Source organism: Aythya marila, assembly GCF_965140915.1.
Source record: "Aythya marila genome assembly, chromosome: 29".
Taxonomy (NCBI): Eukaryota; Metazoa; Chordata; class Aves; order Anseriformes; family Anatidae; genus Aythya; species Aythya marila.
In genome coordinates, this window is record NC_139070.1 from 692,057 (window position 1) to 716,356 (window position 24,300).

Consider the following 24,300-nt stretch of genomic DNA (forward strand, 5'->3'; position numbering starts at 1 on the left):
TATTTTATTTTTCTCCTCCCCCCCCCTCCCCGCTTTCCATGTGCCACAACCTGGAAATGTTTTTGTGGGGCGCCGCTCGGATGGCAGCGGCCTCGCTTCCCCGAGGGCTTCCCGGCGCGGAGCTCGCTCCTGAACCAACTTGGCTACACCCCAAAACTTGGGGAGGGCGGAGGGCAGCGCAGGGAGCCCCCCGCGCCTTCCCCTCTGCCCCCACGGCTTCCATCTCCCGCTGCCCTTCGCTCGCTGCTGGCTCGGTGAGCGCAGGCACTGCCGTGCCGCCGCGCCGCCTCCCGCTCGCTTTTGGGGCTTGGCTTTCTCCTCGCAGCCCCCCCGGCCCGGCAGGGGAAGGGAATGGGGCAGGAGCGGAGCCCCCGGAGCCTCGCCGTGGTCTCGCCGCGAGCGCTGGCGGCGGCTCCGGTCCCGAGATCCCGAGAGCGGGGTAGGGAGGGAAGCGGCGGAACTGTTTAACGAGTTTGCGCCGAGCTGCCTGGAAGAATTTATGGTCTGCTGCAACCGAGAGACAGCTCCCCGGTCCTGTGGAGAGCGAGCCCTACGGTTTGTCTGCCGGAATGTTTTCTTTGTCTTTTTTTTTTTTATTATTATTATTATTATTTCGCTCTCGTGCGTCTGAGTAGCGGCGGAGGAGCCTGGCTTAACCCCCCGATTTATGAATGACTTTTACACACGGTGAATTTTTAAAGAATCTGTCAGCTCTTTTCTCTTTGTTCAGGGGGCATTTCGGATCGTGTGTTTCTTTAAAGACTCGTGCATGCTCTGTTCTTGATAAAATCTTCGTGATAGGCCTACATATTTTCTTTCTTACCTGCATGAAATTCCTCCACACAGCTGTAGCGTAGGATTTCTCCCTGCAGCTTGCACAATAACCCGAGCTGAGCGTAGTATTTCTTGACAACTTGCAATCTGCAGCATCAGGATTCAAAGAGCAGCACGTTTTTTTATTTGATAGCGTTTTTTTTTGTGTGTGTGTTTTTTCTTTCTTTTTTTTTTTTCTTTAATCCGTCTTCTCGCAGATCTCTCCTCAGCCTGCCTCGCCGTTAAGTCATAATTACCTTTTTAGGTTATTACCCTTTTTATAGTATTGTATGGAAATGCTCGTCTTGGGAGCCAGCCATTTTGTGTGTGCTGTGTGGAAATGCATTTTACGACATCGATGTTGGTTTGTGCTCAGCCTAGATGGAAGTTAAGACGCCGCTCGCGTTGCGTAGGGCAGGCTCTCGTGAGCCCCCAGACGGACGGTTTCCTCCCCACGCGGGGCCGCTTCTTCACCCCAGCGGGTCGGGGGCGAGCGGCCGAACCGCTCCAAACCCTTTCCGTGTGGGCTCGTGCTGTTGGCGAGCCTGCGGCGGCGCTGGCGGAGTCCAGATGCGCCAAAGCGGACTGTGAGCGGCGAGAGCGCAGCGCGCGCAGGTGAGCCGGACCTCGAGTGCTGCCTCGGCGTGCCCCAATCCCCCTCCTGCCGTGGGGAGCCCTCGGGGACCGGCCGAGGATTCGGCAGCTTTCACTCCGTCGGCTCCACCAGGTACCGGGACGGTGGCGGCGCTTTTGGCACCGGCTCCTCCCCGGCCGAGGAGCGTCGCGGTGCCGGGGTCGAACGCCGGCTTCCAAAAGCCCCGCGGGTGCCGGGTGCTGCTGTGGGTGCGCGCCCCGCGGTGCCGGCGCGGTGTTGTCCTCTCCGTGCGGGTCCCGGTGCTGCCCCAAACCCTCCCCGTTGCCACCGTGCTCGTCCCGGTAACCCAACGCGTTCGCTTGGTTGAACTGAAGTGGCTCCAAACGTTTCTGCATCGCGTTTGAAGCGTCTGCTCTCCCCTGGGTTTTATTTATTGGGACGTCTGAGCGCGGGCACGTGTCGCATCTGCAGGTCCTCGTCCTGGAGGGGTGGTGTCCGTTCGGTTCTGTGGTGCCCGCCGGGGGCAAAACCTCGTGTGAAATTGGGGCTGAGGCTGGAAGCAGCGCCGGGGCGTTGAGTTTTGGCCAAGCCTGGTGCTCGATGGCAGGAGGGAGCCAGCCTGCGGCACCGTGAGGCTTCCCTGGGGCAGCACGGGAGGGGAAAGTTCTGCGTTCAGATGCTCTGGCCTCGTTCGCTGCTGTGCCTGTCGGGGACCGAAGGGCTGGGGGGCTTCGTGCTGCTGCTGGTGGCTGGAAGCTGCTCTCACCCTGCTCTGCCTTGCTGGGCCTGCTGGACATCCCACAGCCCGCAGTTTGGGTGCTGTTCCTGTTCTTGTGCTGCGCTCAGCAGGAGCAGGGATGCAGCAGCTCCCCAGGGTGTCCTGCTCGGGGTGCTCGGGGTGCTCCCAGCCTCCTGCTGCGGGGCTCGGTGGCCTCGCTCCCGGCGCGGGCAGGCGGCCTTCGCTGCTGCTGCTCGGCGTTCGGATCGCCCGCGCGAAGGGCTGCGCTGAGCTGTCCCTCACCTCGGCACTGCCAGCTCCCTTCTCATCAATTCCTCCTCCTGTTCTCCCAGGGCTCGAGCTCGGTGACCCGCTTGTCACAGAGAGGCTTTTCTCTCCTGTACGTGCTCCCATCGCTGCGTGTGCTCCGTCCACGTGTGCACCCTCTCTGCCATGACATTTTTGGTGCCCGCTGTGCCTGAGCATCGCGTGGTGACGGCCGGCGGGTCGGTCCCAGGGCGCTGCCAGCAGCCTGGGATTCCTGCTGGCTTTCTGTCTGAGCCCCAGCTGTAGATAAATCCACGCACAGCCCCTTCCTTGCCGCTGCTTTTGTGCTCCCTGCGAGCACCGAGCGACCCCGCGTGCTTCCAGGAGCTGCTGAGGGCTGGGGAGCGTTGCACCCCAAAGCAGGCTCGGGCCGAAAGGTTTGCGCTTGGTGCTGCGGCCTCGGTGTGAGCAGCACTGCCTGGAGCTGCCCCGTGAATCCTGCCCGTTCCTGCTGCTTCTAGAGGTGGTGAAGGAAGCAGATCTCCCCGTGAGCTCCCCACTCGGAGCACTGCGCTCCGCTCTGCGATGCTTCTTGCGCTCGCGGTGCCCGGTGCAGTGCCTGGGCCTCACCGTTCTCCTTTGCAGAAGATGGGCGGCTTCACGAGGAGCAGTGCGAGGGCCAGCTCCAGGTTCTGCTTTTAGTCTTTTTATTCTCTTTTCGTGCTCCTGGTTCGTGCCTCGGTGCAGGAAGCTCCGGCTCTGCCCGCGGTGCTCCCCGTGCTGCCGGGAGAGGTGGAAGTGGCCAGGTGGGAGCTTGTGTGGCTGGGCCCACGGGGAAGTTTTTCCGGGGAAGTTTTTCCCTGTAAGAAATGTCAGCAGAGGTTTGTTGCAGAGTCCATCTTGCCTCGGATGCCCGTGGCAGCAGCCAGCACAAACAGCCCGGCAGGAAGGCCCGGGGAGGGCTGCCAGGAGAGCCTGGGAGCACCCTGCACCACGCCGCAGCGCTCGCTCGGAGGCGGCTCGGAGATTCCTCGTGGCAGAGCTGTAACAGAGGGAAAGAGGAAACTTTCTGCTGTGCCCAGGCTGGGGATGGAGCAGTGCAGTGCGTCCCGTCCCGGCTGAGCCAGGCCTCTGAGGCTGGGAGAGGTTGGGGAGCTCAGGACCAGGAGCTGGAGGCTCCACCAGTGGTGCCGGTGCTGCTGGGGGGCTCCCAGATGTTGTGGCCTTGGCCTCGAGCATCTCTTGGGCTCCTGCAGGGAAGGAGAAGTGCAGGTGGCACCTCCCGGCCGGGATCGTGTGTGGAGGCACCGTCTGGAGGCTTTGTGCCTCCTGCAGCCTCCCTCTGTGCTCGGCGAGGAGCGGGCTGGTGCTCGGGGAGGGCAGGAGGTGATCGCTTTGTAAGGCCTCTCCTAGGGGCCACTGGTACTCGGCTGCGTGGGGACACCCAGGACACCCCCTGCTTCCTTCCAGCCTGCTCATTGCAGCCCCTCAATTAGGAGTAGGGGCCTTGAGGCTGGGCAGGGCGGCTGGACGACGCGGATGGTCCTGGAGGAGTGGAGGAGCACCCAGGGGTGGGCTGACAAAGCCAAGGGACCCGGGAGGAAGACACGGAGGGGGCTGCGATCTCCCGCAGCCGCCCCCAATAAAATCAGGTTGAATCCAACTTTTTCTGATGCTGCCAAATCGGTGTAGTTCTGCCTCATTTTCCCCAGGTGAATCTCGGGATGATCGCTGTCTGGGCAGGCTGTGGTTAGAAGTGGCTCTATCTCGTTCCTCGACATACTCGCTTCTCCGGTATGCCATTAATTTTTTCAGCTGCACTCGCTTGTTCCAGCTTCTAAAATAGCGCCGCGTTGTATTTTTACACGGTGTGTGCACTTGTGGGTGCTCTATCAAATGTAAATGGAAAACTGGGCCGCTGCTTTGTTTGTCTGGGAATGGAAAACCTGTCTTTCTAGCACCAGAGAAGCGAAACCGCCTCGAGCCAGAGGCACGCAGCGAGCGGCACATGATGCCGAAGCAGCTCACGCCTGGCGTGCCCCTGACTGCGCCGAACTTCGGCTGAATGACCCCGGCATCTGCAGGCTGCCTGCTGGCCTCTGCGCCGCGCCGCCGCGCCTGCGCTCAGCACCGGGGTGTGCTCAGAGCATCCCTGCCCCTTCCCTGGACAGCGGGAAGCTGCGCCGCGCCTCGGCACCGAACCGCTGCGGGGAGAGGGGCAGGAGCAGGAGCAGGGCATCGAGGAGCAGGGCAGGAGCAGGGCAGGAGCAGGGCATCATCCTGCCTTGGCTTCTGGCCTCCTCTTCCTCCTCCTCGTCCTCGTGGCTGCTGAGCGTTGGGCCCAAACCGGCACCGGCTGCGTGAGGCAGCCAGTAGCTCGCTCACCTACGGAGGTGCAATTGGAGATAATTACAGCCTGCATCGAGTCAGAAACAAAACAAGTTTTATGGCTCTTTTGTTTCCCCTGAGGGGATTTTGCCACCATTTGAGAATTTTGTTTCTTTTTTTTCTTTTTCTTTTTTTTTTTTTTTTTTTGTTGTTCTCTCGGTTAAATAAAGTTCCTTTAGGGAAGTGAAATGGGGAGCCTGCTCGCCGGGCTGTGCGAGATCTCGGCGGCGTGGGCGGCAGGAGGCGAGGCCGAGCCACCTGCGGCCCGGCCCCGGTGGGGGCGATGCCCGCTGCTCTCCGCCTGCCCCTTCGGGTGCTGGTCCCGCTCCCGTGCTCCTGGTTATTGCCCACCTGGCTGCTGCTGGAAGGTGACGGGGATTGGGAACGGGGGGAAAGCCGCTCCTGCCTCGTCTGCGCTCCCTGACACCGAGGCGACGCTCAGCAGCCGGTCCTTGAGCCCGCGCAACTCCCAGCTCGAGCCGCAGAGCTTTAATCTCTGTTCTCGCCGGGGTTACGCTGACACAGAGCAGGCTGGCACCGAGGTTCCTGACTGTCTGACCTTCAGACTCGCTAAATAACCGGCGGTTTGAGGGATTCCTGCTTGTTTCTGCTGGTTTGGGACGGAGCGGCCCCTCTCGGCACTCGCAGCTCCCGGGCAGGCTGCAGCTTCTCCCCTCCCCTGCCCCCTCCTTGCAGCCAAAGGGCCCCGTTCAATAGCGAACCTGAAGCCTGATTTCATTTTTATTGAGTCTGCCTGAAAGTGCTCCTTACCGAGCCTGGAAAGCCTCTTGAAGGGCTTACACAGCTTTGATACCTGGGCCCGATAACGGCGCTTCTCCTTTGCTTCTCAGACCGAAGCTGCTTATCTCGAAGGGGAAGGCACCCCAAAACTTTTCACCGTGTCCCGGTGGTTTTCCTTGCACGGGCCCATCTCCCTCCCCTTCTGAAGCCCAGGAGAAGCCCGCTGTGCGCTCAGGGAGCCTGTGTCTCCTTGGTGTGCCCGGGGTTGTTTCATTTTTCTGTTTGATGGTGACATTACGGCCGCGTCCGTCTTGGTGTCAGGACGCACGGCGTGAAATACTGAAATACCCGCGTGCGGGAAGCGGTGCGAGGATTTTGAGCACCGAGACATAACTCAGGGGAAGTGCTTCGGGTCGCTTAGCAGTCCAGCTGGCATCTGCCTGGGCTTTCAAGCACCGTGTGGGGCCGCTCCGCTTCCAGCCCGACGCCGAGCTCGTTCCGCGAGGGCTCCCCAGGCGGGCCCGACCTGCAGGGTGGGTGCCGGGGGCTGGGGACGCTTGTGGAATTCACCCTCGAGGCTCCTCCGGGTGCAAGCGCTGCCTCTCAGCACCCCAGCCCTTGTCTTGTGGGCTCCTGGCCGCGAGCACCGCGTGCAGCAGAGCCACGCACGCCCCGGCGTTGCCGCGTCCCAGCCCGGTGGCTTCCCAGCGGTGGCGTGGGGTGCGGTGAGGCTCCGCGCCGTGCCGTGGTGTCTCGCCTCACCCCCCGCCTCTCTCGGCTTGGATTTAACCTGGGGTCACTTGGTAGGGCCGGGGGTGGAGAGCTGCAGCTCCTGCGCCTTCCAAAGCCCTTCCTGAGCTTGTCTCTGCTTGCCTTTCTATATTTGGTTACCGCAGACGGGAATTTTCCTGCATGGAGACGAGACTGGCGAGCAGAAAGAAGCCTGAGGTGCTCACCCTGAACGTGGCAGCCTGTCCGGGGCCGGAGCTGTGCCACAGAGGCTTGTTTTAGTGCCTTGCCTTTGGTTTAGTGCCTTGGTTTGCTTTCTTTTCGTGCCTTTCAGTGCCTAGATTTCCCCCCTGGTGGCTGTGCCCCTTTTTACAGCGAGGCTTCCCCGAGCGCTTCGTCCCCTTGCACCCACATTGCCGCCTCGCTGCTGGAGCTGAACTCGTGTGACAGCTGTACTTGGGAAGATGTGTAATTAGAGGGGATTGAGAGCCGAGCCAGAACAACATTTTCCTGGCAGAGATTTGGCTCTGCGAGGCTTTATCTCGTGAGGGACTCGCAGCCAGATTTAGGCAGGGCTGCGCAAGCTCCGCCTTAGCAGGGGGAGTAGGAGCCGTGGTGCCGGAGCTGCGGGTGCTTTGCCCTCGTCTCCCTGCTCAGGGCACGCAGGCACCCCTAACGAAGCAGTGGCAGTGAAACGAAGCACCTGAAGTAATCTCTTGTGCTCTGTGTGACCGCCTTGGCGCCGTGCTGCAGCAGCCCCAAACCACCGGGGGTTTTCCTGAAGACCTCAAAATGTCTGGTTCCTCTGCGCCGCGCTCGTGGCCTCGCGCAGGAGAATCCATCCAGGGGGGCAGCTCTGCTCTTTTTCCTCTCCTTATCCTCCTGCCGAGCGTTTTTCTGCTGCGTTCTCCTTTGCCTTTCCTTCCCCGGGTGCCCCCACGCGCTGCCGGCAGGCGGAGGGGATGCCAGCTGTGGGCTCTCCTGCAGACCCTGCCCGCGGTGCTCCCGTTTCGCTCCTGGCCCCTGGCCCCTGCCTGCCGCTGGGGAAGGACCTCGCTGAGCTGGTCTGGCCTCGCCTTCAGGTGGAGCCGCCCGGGCTCTGCTGGTAGCTGCTCTCTTATCAGCCTGGGAGCAGAGAGATCAGGCCGGGAGAGCTCTGCGGCTCCTTCCCCTTTTGGCTGCAGCTGTTTGCCACGGGCTGTTTGTGCACCTGGAGGAGAGGCGGGCGAGTGGCAGGGGAAGGAGAGGAGCAGCGCGGGCGGGGATGGCGCCGGGTGCGCCTGCGCCGTGCTCGCGAGACCCCGGTGGGCCCAGCAGGGCCTCGCTTGGGCCTGCGGAAAAAAACAAAAAAAACAAAAAAAAAAACCACCAATTTTCTTTATTCAATGGGAAAAAAGCTCAGACACGCCGTGCTGTTTGTACTGACAGCCTCGTGCCTCTGCCTCGCTCCAAGCCGAGCCCACGGCACGCAGCCGGCGTCCGTGCCGCGTGCGGGTCCGTGCCGCTGCTCTCGGGGGGCTCTCGTCCTTCAGGTGTGCGCGGTTCCCCGCTCGGGAAACTCCCCGTCGGGCCGGTTGGGGCCGGGGATGAAAGCGGGCGGCGTGCCGCTGCCGGCAGGTTCCCGCACGCCGGCGCGTGGGAGGTCGGAGCCCGGGGGAAATGCCCCGCGCGGAGCCGCTCGCTCGCCGGGCTCCGTGCTCGAGCTGAGCCTGCCGCAGCCTCGCTCCGTTTGGCGCGGTGCTGACCCTGTCCTTATGTCAACCTCTGCCCCGCAGGATGGACAGGATGACGGAGGACGCGCTGCGCCTCAACCTCTTGAAGCGGAGCTTGGACCAAGCGGATGATCGGGACGATGTCCTGGCCAAGAGGCTGAAGATGGAGGGACACGAGGCGATGGAGCGCCTGAAGATGCTGGCACTGCTGAAGAGGAAGGACCTCTCGGGCATCGAGGTGCCCCACGAGCTCCCGGTGAAGCAGGACGGTGTGAAAGTCTACGAGGAAAAGCTGAATGGGAGCCTCAGGCCCCATGGGGATGGCAGGACTGCAGGGAGGCCGGGGAAGGAGAACATTAACGACGAGCCGGTGGATATGAGCGCGAGGAGAAGGTAGGTGCCCAGCGGCTCGCCTCGGTAGCTTGCCTCTCGCGAACCCAGTGCTGCCAGGTGTGAACTGAACGGGCATTTCGTGGTCCTGGGGCTCGGGGGGTTCCCGGCGCTGTGGTGCCTGCGGGGGGCCTCTGGCTGAACGCCGAGGAGCAGAGCCTGCGCTGCTCTCCCAGCAGAGCTTCTCTGGAAGCGTTCAGCGCTGGGCTTTTCTTGCTTTTACCTCTGCTGTCCTCCTTGTTGCCCCCAACACCAGACGGATTGCGTTGCTCCCTCTGTCCCTGTGCTCAGCATTACAAGCTGCAGCAGTCGGGTGCCTTAGAAGCAGACCGCTGGCGTGCGCGAAGGCAGGGGGCTTCAATTCTCTTGGGACTTCTAATTAGCGTCCCCAGAAGTGTCAGCAAAAGCCCTTCGTGTAGCTGGAGGCCAAATCCGACGTAAGGGCACAGATCTCGCTCTCAAACCCGGCCCTGGCTGGGCTGTGACCGGGGCCAGAGGCGTTTGCTTCTTGCTGCTGAGCCAGGACTGCTCGGGAGAGGCAGGCGGCCGGGTGCTGGGGAGCCGTGCCCGCTTTCTGCCAGCTCTTGGGCATTCCTCCCGTGCTCTGTGTTTGCATCCTGCCTGTGCACGGCGCTCCCACCTGATTTTTATCAAGGGGGGAACTCCGGCAGCTCAATTTCCGCAGCCAACACCTGCAGCCAGGCTCTGCCGAGGGGGTCGCACGTGGAGCCTGTCACAGTCCCTGGCTCGGTGTCACTGGGGAGGTCAAACCAAAGGCAGCGGTTCCGAGTTCTGGCTCAGTTTGGGTACCGAGCTTGGCGAGCAGGCAGAGGGGCAGGATGGAGGAGTCCTGCTGTAGGGAAGCACCCGGAGCCGCAACCTTCCCGCGATGCTGTCGGGGTGCCTGAAGGTGCCTGCGCCCTGCTCGGAGCCGGCCTTGTGCCGTGAAACGTGCCTGAAGGAGGCGGTGATCCCCGGGCACAGCCACAGCCACAGGCACATAGTCCAGGGGCCAGCAGCGTGGCGAGCGTGGGCTGGGAGCCGGGTTCCTGCGGATCCTCCCGGCTGCCTCCCCCGGTGCCGGGCCGCACGGAGCCATCACAGTGTGTTCCCAGCCTCCCGTTGCCCCTCTGGGAAGGCACCAGCTCGTGATTCAGCACAACTGCGGCTCCTGCCCCTCGCCGTGCCGCTGTGCCAGGGCCTTTGTGCAGTTCTGTGGCGGGCAGGGGGTGCAGGCTGCCCCCACCCCGGGCCAGGAGCCAGGAGCAGGGGGTTGCGGTGTTCCAGCCGGGCTCGACGAGCAGCAGAAGGGGTGAATGGGCCTGAAGGGCCGGCGGTGGGGAGGAGAAAATCCCCGGGGTTGTTTGTCTTTAACAGCACCGTGCGTGGCCCCGGTCTGTGCAGGCATCGCCTCCGCTGGCTCAGCCTCCTGTGGAGCGTGGAGAACCACGGGGGTGAGGCAGGGACGGCACTGCTGGATTCCCCGGTGTCCCGTTTGTGCCCGTGGGAGCTCTCAGACACCTGCAGCTCCCTCCGTAGGCACGTGGGGCTCGCTGGCGGCCTGCTGGGAGCGTGGCACCGCGCTGCTGCACCTCCACAAAGTGCAGTTCTGCCCCCAAACTCCCCGCTTTGCTCCAGTTTAACGCGGCTTCGCAGGGGCAGAGGATACCCGGGGGTCAGGCGTCCCCAGCACAGCGTTTGGGTAGGATTTGTGATAACCCAGTTATCCTAGCACAGGGGATATCCGGCCCCTCGATGTGGTTTTGGCTGCCGGAGGTGCTAAATGCTGGGGAGCAGCGGCGGTGCCCGGCTGCTTTGTGCTGCGGATCCTCGGCTGAGCTGCTGGGATGCAGGGTAAGATGCAGAGGGTCCGGCCGGGTGCCGGGGCTGGATGTGGACCCCGCAGAAAGGAGGTGGTTGCAGCAGCTTGGGTCGTGCAGCCGAAATCCTGAGCTTTTCCCAGCAGGTTTGGTTTCTGGGAGCGGCTGGGACCAAAACCTGCCCCTGGTGACAGCTTCACAGGGGGCCAGCCCTAAGGAGAGGGAGAAGGATCAGGGCAAGGTGGTGTGTCACCTGCCTGCCAGCTGATAAGGGACATTAACGGGGCGGGCTGGGAACGGGCTCCTTCCCTTCTCACCTTTGCCTGCCTCCTGCACGAGCAGCGCAGCTTTCCTTCCTTCCTTCCAGTAGTTCTGTTGTAATTACGCCCTTGCCTCGACAAAAGTAAATAAAACAATCCTGACATATTCAGCAATTCTTTGCAGATGGCCCCGTTTTCCCCTGTCTGGCTTTGACGCTGGCTTTTTTTTTTTTTTTTTTTTTTTTTTGCCTTTTTTTTTTTTTGCCTCCACGGAATGTAAATAAAACAGCCCGGACGTATCTGGGTGCTCGTCCAAGACAACCACCGGCTGCCAGCGCGGCGGCAGCGCCTCCAGGAGAGCCCCGAAGCAGAGCCCGGCGCTGGGCTCCTCCGGGGTGCTTTGGGGGGTGCTTTAGGGTCGAGTCCCTCCCTGTGGGGCGTCCCGGACCTTCTCTGGTGCTGGGGGCTTGCCCCGGAGACCCCTGGGTGCTGCTATCAGCAGCCTGCAGCGGGCACAAAGCCCCGGTGTGGCCAGGAGCCTGCCCTGTGGTGATGACCGACCTCAGCACGGCCGGCAGCAGAGCTCCTCTCCTAACCCTCGTCCAGTGGCACTGAGACCAAACCCAGCCCTTGGGATCTGGCAGGGAAACGGCCCCCGGGCCGTGTCCCGTGGGGGCAGCGGGATGAATCAGGCTCCTGGCATCCCGGCTGGATTCGCGGCCCCTGGAGTACTCCAGCCTGGGGATTTGGGCTTGGCTTTGTGGCTCGTGCTGGCTTTTCCGAGCCCGAAGCCCCGGATGGGATAATCCGGGCATCTCCTCCCTGCTGCAGCCTCGGAGACCTTCCAGTGGTGGTGGCAGCGAGCCCGGTGCCGTCGTAGCTGCGCTGCTCTCACCGCTTCCCCCCGACTGCTGAGCGTTTTCCAAGGCTCTCCAAGCACCATCGTGTTGAGTCAGCGATAGGAAAGGGCTTTTAGGAGCATCTCCTCGCTCAGGACGATGCCACAACAAACGAAGCAGCGCTCGGGTGCTGCCGGCGCCCGGCATTGATTTTGATTTTGATTTTTTTTTTCCCAGCGAGGGGCTCTTGTCATTCCTCTCCTTTCGTTGACTGGTTTCTAGGTCACGGTTCAGCCGGGTCTCCTGCCTCTGCGCAGGGTGTTTGCTCAGGCTTCCCTTCACGGGCAGCCTTTTAAAACAGAGTTGCAGCGAGGGAGGTTTGGAGCGCTTACGTCTGCGTTGACCTGGGGACGCGTCCCCATCCTTGTCATTCAGGGGGTGGGATGAGGACGATGGGTTTGGGTTTGGGTAAGGACGAGCAGCACCAGGCAGAAGTGTCACTGCTGCTCCCCCTCCTCGCAGCTCCCAGTTCTGGATTTCTCTCCCTGTTTTCTTGCTCCGTGGCTCATTAACTCCCGAGCAATCCACCTTTCACCCCAGTGCAGGAAACATTTCCAGGGAGCCCGTTCCCTTCCGAACGCGATCACCTGCGAGCAGAGGATGCTCCTGTCCTGGTGCTGGCCGTCTGCTCGTGACAGAACAAGAAGCAGCGAGCTCCCAGCTCGCTGCTGAGCTCTTGGAGTCACGGCTCAATCTTTTTTCTCCCTTCTGTCCCGCAGCGACCAGGACAGGGGGCGATTAACCCCTTCTCCAGATATAATTGTCCTCTCCGACAATGAGGCGTCCAGTCCCCGGTCCAGCTCTCGCATGGAAGAAAGACTTAAGGCAGCAAATCTTGAAATGTTCAAGGTAAGGGCTTCCTCGGTGCTCTTGAGAAGTGGGGGCAGCGAGCAGGGGGAGCCCTCCTGCTGCAGGGGGGGCGCTTTTTGAAGGACTTGGGAACCGGGGGGGATTTCCGAGCAACGTGGTCACTTCTGGTCATGGTGGCTCATTACCTGTGCTACAAATTCTTGCTGTAGTAACCCCTCCTAATGCCCTCTTGCCATCGAGGCACAGCAGCAGGTTTCGACTGTGCAAGTTCTGACCGATTTTCTGTGTGCTTGTAGGGTAAAAGCATAGAGGAGCGACAGCAGCTCATCAAGCAGCTTCGGGATGAGCTCCGGCTGGAGGAGGCCAGGCTTGTGTTGCTGAAGAAACTGAGACAAAGCCAGCTGCAGAAGGAGAACGTGGTACAGAAGGTGAAGCTCTGGGGCTGGCTGGGGGTGTGGGTGCTATAAAGGAGCCTGTTAGTGGAGAAATGCTGAGGACTCGCTGGTTTTGGACCTTCCTTTACTCCACTTCTGTGTCTGTGGGATCTTTCTTAGCTAAGTGCGTAGCGAATCCACAGGCCAGGCCACCGTGCTGCCCGTGAGGACAGCTGGGGAGGTGAATTTGTGCAGCTCTGAAACATCATTTGAGCACCAGCTGGCCTTGGGTCTTGGTACAGCTCCTTTCCAGCACCGTGCGTTGACCCAGTCTTTGTTTTCTCTCGATCCAGACTCCGGTCGTCCAGAACGCGGCGTCTATTGTCCAGCCATCTCCTGCTCACGTGGGACAGCAGGGACTGTCCAAGCTTCCCTCCAGGCCTGGAGCTCAGGGGGTTGAGCCTCAGAACTTAAGGACATTACAGGTGAGCCTTCCTGAGGCTGTTTGCTGTGCGGAGGGCCCCGCGTCACCCCGCACGTGTGCGTGAATGAGGGAACGTCTCTGCCGTGTGCGCGTCAGTCGTCCTGGCTGCCTGAGGTGCTTTTGCCAAGAGGCAGATAAATGCTTTTCAGCACCCTGAGCAGAAAAGTGGTCACAAAGCTTTGAGGTTCCTACAGCAGCAGCTCAGGAGGTGGGAGGAGCTGAATTTAGGGGCTGGTGCTGACCCTGACGAAAGTTGCCTGCTGCTCGGTGACACAAGCTCTGGGGCTGCAGGAGGAAAGCTGTCAGCTTGCACTTGGCAGCAGGGAGGGCTCGGCAGCGTTCTGAAACAGCACAGAATGGGCAGAGGAAGAGGGGGAAGCAAACTGCAAGCAAAACACGGGATTGAAATGTTCCCCTTCTTTGGGAAAGTGCTGTGGGCAGAGCGGGGTGCCGGCCGAGCCGCCCACCTCTCCGTGCTCGCTCTGGATGTCACCAGCCGGAGCTGTGGGTGAAAGCACCTCGCTCGGCTGCTGCCTCCCCAGGGGGAGCAGGGCTCGGCGGCATCACCTGCTGGCAGGGGGCCGGGGGACAGAAATGAGATGCACGATGTCCCCGTGATGCTGTTGGGAAAGCAGATGCTGGGAGGAAGGCGCACGGGCCGTGCAGGAGCTTGTTGCGGTGTCCCTCCAGCAGCTGCCTGCCCGTGGCCTCCTCGTGCTTCTGCCGAAAGCTTTGGCTGCAGCCTTGCTGATCACTTCTCCCTCCCTGAACCATCTCCTTTGTTGGTGGCATTTGTTTGCTTTGCTATGGCAACGCTTCTGGGGTCAGGTCTATTGTGGCTTCACAGTGGGACCGGACTGGTAAAGGAAACGGGCTGGAGGGGAAGAGGAAACGCATTGTTTGCAGGGGCTTTGTGAAGATTTTCTTGCGTATGACAATGAAGAACCTCATCTAGAAAAAAAATAGATTAAAAAAAAATAAAGGGAGGGCAGAGAAAGCTTGTCAGACAGGAGCGGTTTAAGAGACACAAAAAAATCGAGCCCTTCTACCTGCCCTCCTCCCAGCAGAGCCCTGCTGGTGGTGCACGGAGACGAGCAGACCCTGGGCAGGTTGGCCCTGGCCCTCAGCCTCCTCGGGGACCTCCTGAGCCCCTCACTGAGCCCCACGCCGTGTCTGGCACTGCCAGCATTAGCTGGCAAACTGCCTGCTGTTTTTTTTTTTTGTTTTTTGTTTTTTTTTTTTTCCTTTTTCCCTTGCATTTGTACGTATTGATCAAATCGGCTCGGTTGTGTTTAATGCAGTGTAGGCCACGGAGGTGGGTCTGGAGAATCAGCTCCTGAACCATCATGGCCTACAGCCTAGAGGGGAAAATAGGAGTATGTTAACGTGAGACACCCTTGTTTTAGGCAAAATGAACGTGGTTATTTAAGTAAAGAACGTTTAGAGGAGAAGTTGGGTCTTTGAGTGGCCTCTCTCCTTTGAATGTAACGTGAATTTCGGCTAAGTGGAGATGCTCGGCTGTCGTAGAGCCTGCTCAGGGAACTAAAAACCCTGCTTTGCCTCCAGTTCTTTATTTCCTTCTTGTTTCCTTTCTTGACAGGGTCACAGTGTCATTAGGTCTGCCACAAACACGACTCTGCCCCATATGCTTATGTCGCAGCGTGTGATTGCTCCGAACCCTGCCCAGTTACAAGGGCAGCGCGTTCCTCCTAAGCCTGGCCTCATCCGCACTACAACTCCAAGCATGAATCCAGCCATCAACTACCAGCCGGTAGGTCCCCGACTCGCCGCTCTTTGGGCACAGGGGGTTGGCCAGGAAGGGAAATAGGAGGCGCCTCTGGGCCTGGTGCGTGCCGTGGAGGGCTTGGGGTGAAGTCATCACAGCGAGGTTTGGAAACGTGTCCTGAATGTGGACACAGGCAAATGTCCCCGACCCGTGTGTGGAGTGGGGTGGTAGCTAATGGAAAGCTTCCCGACGTGGAGCTGCCACCACGCTGGGTCACCCAAACGGTGCCACCAAGGCCCCAGTGCAGCGAGGTGACCGCTTTGGGAGCAGCCCCTGTTCCTCTCCCTGAGGAGGAAGACTGACACAAGCTCTAGGAGCCGGACACTTAAAACCATCCGTTTTACATCTGGAAGTCAAACTGGCAATGGAGAGGAAAGAAATACCACTTCCCAGCTGGAGCACTGGTCTCCTCGGTGCTGCATGAAGCAAAACAGCCCTTGTCCTGCGCACAGACCAGCTCCCTGGGATGCCCCTGTGCTCTGTGCACAGTCTTGTGTCCTTGTCCCGGGCTACAACGCTTGGCTGCCACGCTGTGTGGCTCTGTGGGCCCAGGTTAACAACCACTCCTGGCTCCTTTCAGGGGTTGTTGCCAGTTCTTAAGCCATTTAATCTGTCCTAATGATGCTCTAGTGCAAATCCGTATAAATTACAAACGTGACTGCACAACGGTCCATAAGCCTTGCATTTGAGCAACTGTCGAACGTAATTGCACGTCTGATTTTAAAAAAGCAAACAAAAAAAAAAAAACAGCCTCTTACAGAAGAGTTGCAAGTTCATTGGTGTTAATTCATCATCTTCTCATTTAAATCTGCGTGAGTCATCCCCGATCGGCTCTACCATTAGTTCAGACCTACGGTAGACCAACTGGTTTGGGATTAGCTCGGTTCTCTGCCCTTTTTCACAATCAGCCGGGTATTAGCAGGCTTCAAGCAGTCTGCCCCAGTTTTCTGTTTTATCTTCTGCGTGTTGTTCTCGATCAACACAGCGCTGTCCCCCGAGCTTTGGTAGTTGACCCTGTTTGAGTTGCTGAGCCAGTTTGTTGCTGTGTGGGATTTTCTCCTCTGCAAGCGTTGAAGTGTTGGTACCCCAGGAGACAGGTAGGCTGCGTGAAAGGCTGGCAGCAGCCGTGCTCAAATAGGTTGCAGGCTGATGGCTTCTTATCACAAAAGGCAGCGAAAGCTGCAGCATCAGGTCAGCAGAAGTCTTTGTGCTCCGTTACCGTCACGTGCCGGAGGGACCGCGAATCCAAACGAACGGAGGATGCCGAAGGAAAGCTGCTGGAAATGGAAGAGGAGGGAATTGGCACGCTCGGAGCACCTGTGTGGGAGGGACGGGCACCATCTGGCAGCGGGGATGCTGCCTGGGCGCGCGCCAGCTCGGTGAAGCAAAAGGTGGAGGAGCAGAACTTGCCGCGAACAATGGTGCCAGCGAGTGAATCACGGCGCGCGGAGCTGCCTACACGCCGCTGGGCCTGCAGCTCCTCAACGCCTTCCCTCACCTGCAGGGTCCTTGGGCTGCTCCCCACGCCGAGCCTCGCCGGGGCGCCTCGCTCCATGGGCACCTGCCATGTGCCTGGCTCCTCAGAGGGGCTGAGCCACGCTCAGTGCTCCTGAGTCCTAGCACAGCCCTTCTGCAAGGCGTGCAGGCAGAGGGTGGGTTGTCGGGGGGCTGCTTTAGGAGCTGAGCCGTAGCCGGGGCGCACGAGGCTCTCTCCTGCTCCGAGTGCCAGCCCCGCATTAATCCCCTTCTCCTCTTCCTCCCCAGCAATCAAGTTCTTCTGTTCCTTGCCAGCGTACGTCGTCTTCAGCCATCTATATGAACCTTGCCTCTCACATCCAGCCTGGCACTGTGAACAGGGTGTCGTCCCCGCTCCCCAGCCCCAGTGCTCTGAACGACGCCGCCAACTCCCAGGCAGCCGCCAAGCTTGCCCTGCGCAAGCAGCTGGAGAAGACGCTGCTGGAGATCCCACCCCCGAAGCCGCCCGCGCCCCTGCTTCACTTCCTGCCGAGCGCAGCCAACAGCGAGTTCATCTACATGGTGGGGCTGGAGGAGGTGGTACAGAGCGTTATCGACAGCCAAGGTGAGCCCCGGGGAGCGTTCCCCTCCTTCAGCACCAGCAGCGTTACCACGAGCTGGCTCCTTCCATCCCCTTCTTGCTCTGCACAACGCTGAAACCCGCGGCTTGGTGGCTGCAGGCGAGCACTTGCTGCCCGTACCCAGCTTTGTCCTCCGTCCCCTTTTGCTGCAGCTTTTTCCAGCCAAGCCTGGCCCTGCAGCAGTCGGGAGCTGCCTGCTTGCCTGCCCCGCGGGCACGGAGCCCGTCTGGCGGGGCTGGCGCTGTGGGAGAGCCTCTCCCCGGCAGCAGCCTTGATGTGCCGAGCCTGCAGCCCTCCCGCGAGCCCTGGCTGTGCCGCGGGGCTCGGTGGCCGGTGCAACCCGCCTGGCAGGGCCAGGGCGTGGGGAGGGCTCTCCTGGGCCTGTCCCTGTCCCCAGACGTTGGGGAGCTGAGATGCAAAACCCGCTGAGCCCCTGAGCTGGGAGCACCCGGGCTCCGTGGCCGGCTGCTGTCCCTGTCCCCGCAGCGAGGGGCCGTGCCCCTGCCCGTCCCCGGCAGCCCCAAGCTCCCCGTGGCTGGTTTTTGAGCGTCTTGCCCCATTTTTGAGCACCTCGCCCTGGTTTTTGAGCACCTCGGCCCGTTTTCGGGCTCTGCTGCCCGTTGCCATGGGAACGGGACGATTAGCCGGTGGCGGAGTCGCACGAACTGGGTTACGTAAAAGCCCACGGCAGCGATTTTGGGGCGAGAACCCCTGCAAAAGGGAGGTGGGAGAGGCTGGAAGGGACAGCCCGCGCTGGGCAGGGGCTCGCTGGCTGCTCCCATGGGAGCCCCGAGGGTCCCCGTGCTGGGGGTGCCAGGGCCTAGGGGCAGCAGCAGCTCCTTGTGATGCTGGCAGCGGGGTTCTGGTGGCTGTAGGCTCCCGGGAAGCCCCACCAGCTCCCACCTCGCCCTTCCCTGCACCGTGCAGCCCTCCCGGGACGTTCTTCCACCCCTTGGAGCGCTGGCACCTTCCCTCGTGTGCTGGTGCCGTGCACGATGGTGCGTTGGTGTTGTGCCCGAGGTGGGAGGAGGCGGTGTAAGAGCCGAGCTGCCCCGTTGCCCCACTTAACTCCCGCTCCTGGCGCCTTGCAGGGAAAAGCTGCGCGTCCCTCCTGCGTGTGGAGCCCTTCGTCTGCGCTCAGTGCCGCACCGACTTCACCCCGCACTGGAAGCAGGAGAAAAATGGCAAGATCCTGTGCGAGCAGTGCATGACTTCCAACCAGAAGAAGGCACTGAAGGCAGAGCACACCAACCGGCTGAAGAACGCCTTCGTCAAGGCTTTGCAGCAGGAGCAGGCAAGTGCACGGCGCGCACGGCAAACCTGCTGGGTGAACCCGGCTCCCCTCGGGGCACCGGGAGCCGCTGCTCCCCTCCCTTTGTGCACCTCCATCCTTTCGGTTTCTCTGCTGGGGCTCCTCGAGGAGTTTCACCTCTCCCTGGGGACGCGCTGCCCGCTCCCGCCGTGCGCGGGGTGTTCCAGGAGCGGCTCTGCCTCTCCTCGGTGCGCTTCCCCGCCGGCTTGGTGACTCGTCCCACTGACAGCAGTGGGAGGCAGAGTGGGCTGAGGGCTGAGTCAGGACAGCTGGCTGCTCTCCCCGCTTTGCCACTGACTTCCTGGAACTCGAGGGAAGTCGCTTAACCGCTTGCTGCCTGCTCGCTCGGCTATGAAAAGGGAGGGGGAGGATGGGGGGGGACGACTTGCTGGGTTCCCGTGATAAATTGGTGCTGCAGAACTCGTTTGGAGGCCCTGGGGGGAAATAAACCGGAATCATAATTTGTGAACTGCTTAAAAAAAAAAAAAAACACAAAAAAACATACAAGACGAAGCGGAATCCGGCTGCTGACAAGTCGGACGTGCCTGTTTTGGAGCAAGAGGAGTCGTCTTCTCTGGGCTGTTTGTAACAAGTGGGTGCAGAGAGAAAAAAGCTGTTCGTGCTGGCTGCAGCGAGCCTGCAGTTCCAGTCACACCTTGGGAAGGCAGCCGAGCTCTAAGTGGGCAGCAGGGCTTCAAATAAAGCTGTGATTGCACCGCATGGGGACAGCAGCCCGTGGGAGGGACCCGCTTTCCCCTGCTCCTGGGATGCCACCGGGGCGCGGGGCGAGCTCCTGGGGCAGGGCTCTCACCTCGCGGGGTGAGCTCTGAGCCTCCCGCCCGCACCTGAGGCCTCTCCTCTTCCTTCCTTGCAGGAAATTGAGCAGAGGCTACAGCAGCAGGCGGCCTTGTCCCCCACTGCGGCTCCTGCCGTCTCCAGCGTCAGCAAGCAGGAGAACATCATGAGGCACCACACGCTCCGGCAGGTGAGCGGCTCCCACCCGTCCCCGACACGCCGTCACCTCACACGGGCAGGATGCGAGCTGGCTGGGAGCTGGCTGGGCGCAGCGAGCCCTCCCGCAGCGAGGGAGATGCGGGCACCCTGCAGAGCAGCCTTCTCCCGGCCCTCGCAGCGGGTTTAGGCTCTGGCTCCCCTCGGGCACTCTGCTTTTTCCCCTGGACTCCACGGTTGCTTCTGACCGCAGTCCCTGTGACCCGTCTCGCAGTGCCAGCAGCGCGTGGCTGCTGCTCCCTCCTCTCCCCCCTTCCCCTGCGGAGTCCTGGCCCCCTCGGTCCCGTGCCATCCAGCGGGGGAGCCCGTTGTGCTGCTGGGACCGTGCTGCCGTGCACCGGGCAAGGCCACGGCCGACTCCTCATCCTCCAGCTGCAGCCCCGGCACCTTCCCGAGGGCTGCTCTGCCGCGCGCAGGGCTCAGCATCGGGTGGGCTCCTCCCGAGAGACTCAGCTCCCCCCGACTCACCCAGTCCTCGCGGGTCCCGTCCACCCCCCGGCGCGCCGTCAGCTCACATCCCCTCGTTCCTTCTCTCCCCCCGCAGGCTCCGCAGCCCCAGAGCACTTTGCAGCGTGGCATCCCCACCTCTGCCCGCTCCATGCTCTCCAACTTTGCGCAGGCGCCGCAGCTCTCGGTGGCGGGCGGTCTCCTCGGCATGCCAGGTAACGGCCCCGGGGCGGGGGGCAGCCGGGGAGCGGGCGGGTGGGAGGTCAGGGGGGGGGGAAAATCCACCGCCCCCCCTGGCTGCTGCACGTCCTAGAGGAGTCCCCAGCTGCTTTTCTCTCCCCTCTGCAGGTGTTAACATTGCATACCTGAATGCTGGCATCGGAGGCCACAAAGCGTCGAGTTTGGCGGACCGGCAGCGGGAATACCTTTTAGATATGATCCCCCCCCGGTCTATATCGCAGTCCATCAGCGGACAGAAATAACGCCTGCTGAGCGCCCCCCCCCCCCCCCCCCCCTTTCCTCCCCACCTCCGTCGCATGCAGTGCCTGTACTGGTGCCTACCGTACATGGGGAAAAAAAAGACAAAAAAAAGAAACAAAAACGAAACAAACAAACAAAAAAAAAAAACGACAAACAAACAAAACGGAAAAAAAAAAATCCACAAAAAAAAAAAAAAAAAGAAACAAAAAACAAAAAATCCCATTTCAAACCTTCAGCGACCTGTCCTTTTCCAAACCTTAACTTCTTTGGTTTTCTATAGCAGTGAGAGGTCACTTCCTTTGCCCGAGGTCAGAACAATGTCTGCTTGAAGTCAGCACTATCCATGTGTTAAAGCTTGTTTTATGCTATTTTTTTTGTAATGACAAAGCATAGAATTTTTAATTGTGTTGTGTTTTTTTGTTTTTTTTTTTGTTTTCCCCCCCCCCTTTCCTCCTCCTTTGCTAAATGGATGGTTAAACCTTTTTTTTTTTTTTTTTTTTTTTTTTTTTTTTTCTCTCCTTTCCAGAGACTTGTAAAGGGTCATCCACTTTACATAAAAGTGACCGTTTTTTTTTCCAAAGGGCAGCCTGTGCTGACTCACGGGGGAAAAACTGGGGCAAAGCGATGCGATGGGCTTGGAGCCTGGACGGCCGTCCTCGCCGCCGGTAGGGTGCTATTTTCCCTTTGCTCACCAGAAGAAGCCAGGAGAGATGCTCCACGGCCGCCTCGCCGCGTCCCTCCCGGAGGAGGGCAGCCCGCGGCCGCCGGACGGTGCCCACCCCCCTCCCCTCGCCGTTTCGGGGTCCCCGAGGGGGTCTCGATGTCCCCGCGTGGCTGCGGCCCCCCCCCCCCCACCCCTCTCGGCGCTGCGGCCCCCCGGGCACGGCTGGCGCGCGGGAGCTGGGCTGCGGCCGCTGGTGGCAAAACCCCAAAGCGAGGAAAAGCCGCGGAAGTCGTCGGAGAAATGCTCGATTTGCACTTAACCTTCACACTAACGGGCCCTCCCCCCTCCTCCTCTTCCTCCTCCTCCTCTTCATCTCCTTCCTCCTCGGCCTCCGCAGAGCAGAAGCGGGCAGCTGGAGCGTGCCCCCCCCCCCCCCCAGGGTCCCCGCGCTGCCCCCCCAAAGCTGCCCCCCCAGCGCCGCGACGGAGCAGACCCCGCAGGCGGCCGCAGGGAGTTCCCCCCCCCCGCCCCCCCGAGTTTTTTTTTTGTGTGTGTGTGTGGTTGATTTTTTTTTTTTTTTAATATTTTTTCTTCTTCCTCACCTTAAAATTTTCTCGTGCAATTTTCAGCCGCCCGCAGGGAGCCGCTTTTTGGGGCGCCCCCCCACCCCCCCCCCATCACCACCCCGGCGCCGCGGCCGCCGTCCCCCAACTGCTGCCGGGGCCAATTTTGGGGCTGGGGGGGGGCCAACTCCGGGCAGTGCCCCCCCACCCAACCCCAACCATCTCCCCCTGGTGCCCCCCCCTCAATTCGATGAGCACTTACTCCCCGAGGGTGTGGGCGCCCCAAACCCGGGGCCCTCCAGAAGCAAAAGGATTTTTTTTTTTGGGGGGGGGGACACTAGTGAAGCGTAGTGGCATGTATATATATATAACCTATATATATATACACATTTTTTGTGTGTGTTCTTTTTTGTTTGTTTTTTACTCTTTTAGCTGGCTTGGCCCCCCCCTGCAAACCCCCCCCCGGGACCCCGGTTTCCTCCCCAACCTCTCCCCTTTTTTCTTGCCCGGGGGGGGCTGTGCCCGCTTGGCCTTTCCCCTTGGATCCAGCTGAGACTTTTTGGGGTTTTATCGCCCCCCCAGCACCCCCCCCCAGCCCTCATTTAAGTGCCATTGTCCCCAATCAGGTGTTGCCGAGAGGTACGAGGTGACCCGGGCGCATTGGTTGAGATGAAATTTTAAAAAATTTAAGGAAAGAAAGAAAAAAAAAAAAAAAAGTGCAATACTTCGGAGATGAGTCTCTGCCGCCGGGGGGGGGGGGTTCGGGGTGGGGGGGGGCACAGCGTCCCGCTGCGGGGCAGGCTGGCGGCTTCATGGTGCTAAGGGAAATTTGGGGAGGGTCCCGGCCCCGCTCCAGCCCCCCCTGGGGGTCCTGGGCCCCCCCCGGCCCCCCCGTTGGATGTGCAGCTCCCGGTTTGCTTTCGTCTTGACCACCGCGTGCGAGCCCCCCCCGGCCCCCCCGTGCACCCCCCCTGGATGTGATGTACGGTAGAAATCGTCATTTCTTCCTTTTTTTTTTTTTGGTTGTTTTTCTTTTTTTCCTGTTTTTTGGATACAGAACTAAGGATTTCTTCCCGCTTTTGTTAGCTTTTCTTTTACCGCTAGGTGTAGAGCCGCTTGTGAAAAAAAAAATGCTTATTGGGGTTTTATTTTTATTTTTTAATTTTTTTTTGGTTCCTCCAAAGGCGTAACCCCCCCCCCCACCTCTAACCTCCCCCCCCATCGCCCCCCCACCCTCCCCACCCCGACGAGATCTTAATTAGCTTATGGTATTGCTGCCGAAATGTTATAACAAGGACTCATTCGTGTATATAAGCTATTTCTTGACACATTAAAAAAGAAAAAAAAAAAAAAAGGAAAAAAAAAAAATTGTACATTGTGTAGAAAAAAAAAAAAAAAAAAAAGGAAAAAAAAAAAAAAGAACCTGACCCGAAAAACAAAAAAAAAGAAACAAAAAACCAGCCTAGCCATGGGTGTTGTGGAAGTTGTCACGTCCTTGTCGTAGTGTGGCCTCGTGCGTGTGACATGAACCGTGCAAAAAGTGGGGGGGGGCCGGCTGGGCTGGGGGGGGGGGGCGATTTGGGGAGGGGGGGGGCGGCGGGGATGCACTGGTGGCGGCGGCCACCTCCCAAATCTGTGCCTTCACACACACACGACAGGACCCCCCCCCCTCCCGACCCCCCTCCCCCAACCCCTAAAATGCCCCCCCCCCCCCCCCCCCAGCTCCCCCCCCCCCGACCCCCCTCCCAGCACGGCGGGGCCTGGGGGGGGCTTCCCGCAGAGCACCGGGAGCGGGGGGCCCGGGGATTGGGGGGGGGGGGGGGGAGAGCGATGGGGATGGGGGGGGGGGGTTGGGCGAGGAGGGGGGGGCGAGGGGGGGGGACGAGTATTCTGAACTGTAACTGTATTTGCACTGTTTTTATTATTGCATTGGCATATATACAATATACAGCTATAACAACCTGCGGTGTGCCGCCTCCTTCGTCTCGCCCCCCCCAACCCCCCCCCCCAATCCCCATCCGCCCCCCCCTCCCGATATCAAAACCAGGAGCTTTGGTTACCCCCCCCCCAAATTGCAGAGATTTTGCCCCAAAGCTGCTAGGAGAGGTTGGTTTGCATCTCCCCACCGCCCCCACCCCGAATGGGTACCAGGATCAGGCTGCCCCCCCCCCCAGCATCCTCCCCCTTTTTACTGGGACCCCCCCCAATCTCCAGCAGCCCCCCTCCCTGCAGACCCCCCCCCCCAGCTCCCATTGCTCATTTGGGGCACTGGGGGGGTCCCTGCCCACCCCCCACCCCCAAATTGCCCCCCCCCATGGTTCCCAAACCACTGCCCCCCCCCCAGCTCTGTCACCTTTTGGGGGGGGGGGCACCAGGGTCACCCCTGTGTGAGCATGGGAAGGGGGGGGCAGCCATGAGACACCCCCCCCAGAAAAAAAGAGGGGTGGCAGCTGAGCAGGAGGTGTGAAACTGCACAATTTAATGCGCCCCCACCCCCCCCAGCCTCCCCCCCCCATTTTCTTTTTTCTTTTTTTTTTCTGCATTGTGTTTGAAAAATCTGGTTGAAAAAGGAAAAAAAAAAAAAAAAGCAAAAAGCCGTTTGAATACTGCCAACTGGTTCCGCAGTGACTGGTTACAAATAATAAGCTAATTTTTGGAGAAAGGAGTTAAAAAATTAAAAAAAATAAAAAAAAAACTTTGTAATATTTATCACTTGCAAGCTATGTTTAATAAAGAAAGGAATGATTTATAACTTTGGATGCGGCTGCTGTGGTGCATTGGGGCTGTGGGAGGTGGGCGCGTGGCCCAGCCGGCCTTTTTTTTGGGGCAAAACCCCCCGAATTGAGGCCAAGCGTCAGTGTTGGCCTTGGTGCCCTCCCATGGGTGCCCCCCGCCCAGCGCAGGGTGGGATGGGGGTGACAGACGCGGCGGCGAGGTTTGC

The 24,300-nt window shown here is 60.3% G+C and overlaps 1 protein-coding gene across 1 annotated transcript in view; it reads left to right on the forward strand.

The window, feature by feature from the left end:
- GATAD2B (GATA zinc finger domain containing 2B) overlaps positions 1 to 21,800 on the forward strand; it is a 34,610-nt gene extending 12,810 nt beyond the window's left edge. The window contains exons 2-11 of the mRNA XM_082780862.1: positions 8,027 to 8,356; positions 12,052 to 12,181; positions 12,439 to 12,570; positions 12,870 to 13,001; positions 14,601 to 14,771; positions 16,551 to 16,866; positions 17,974 to 18,176; positions 19,069 to 19,179; positions 19,750 to 19,867; positions 20,001 to 21,800. Of these exons, the coding sequence (XP_082636988.1) occupies positions 8,028 to 8,356; positions 12,052 to 12,181; positions 12,439 to 12,570; positions 12,870 to 13,001; positions 14,601 to 14,771; positions 16,551 to 16,866; positions 17,974 to 18,176; positions 19,069 to 19,179; positions 19,750 to 19,867; positions 20,001 to 20,134 (1,776 nt within the window). The 5' untranslated portion in view covers position 8,027 and the 3' untranslated portion in view covers positions 20,135 to 21,800. The remainder of the gene's footprint in view (positions 1 to 8,026; positions 8,357 to 12,051; positions 12,182 to 12,438; positions 12,571 to 12,869; positions 13,002 to 14,600; positions 14,772 to 16,550; positions 16,867 to 17,973; positions 18,177 to 19,068; positions 19,180 to 19,749; positions 19,868 to 20,000) is intronic.
- The last annotated feature ends 2,500 nt before the right edge of the window (positions 21,801 to 24,300 follow it).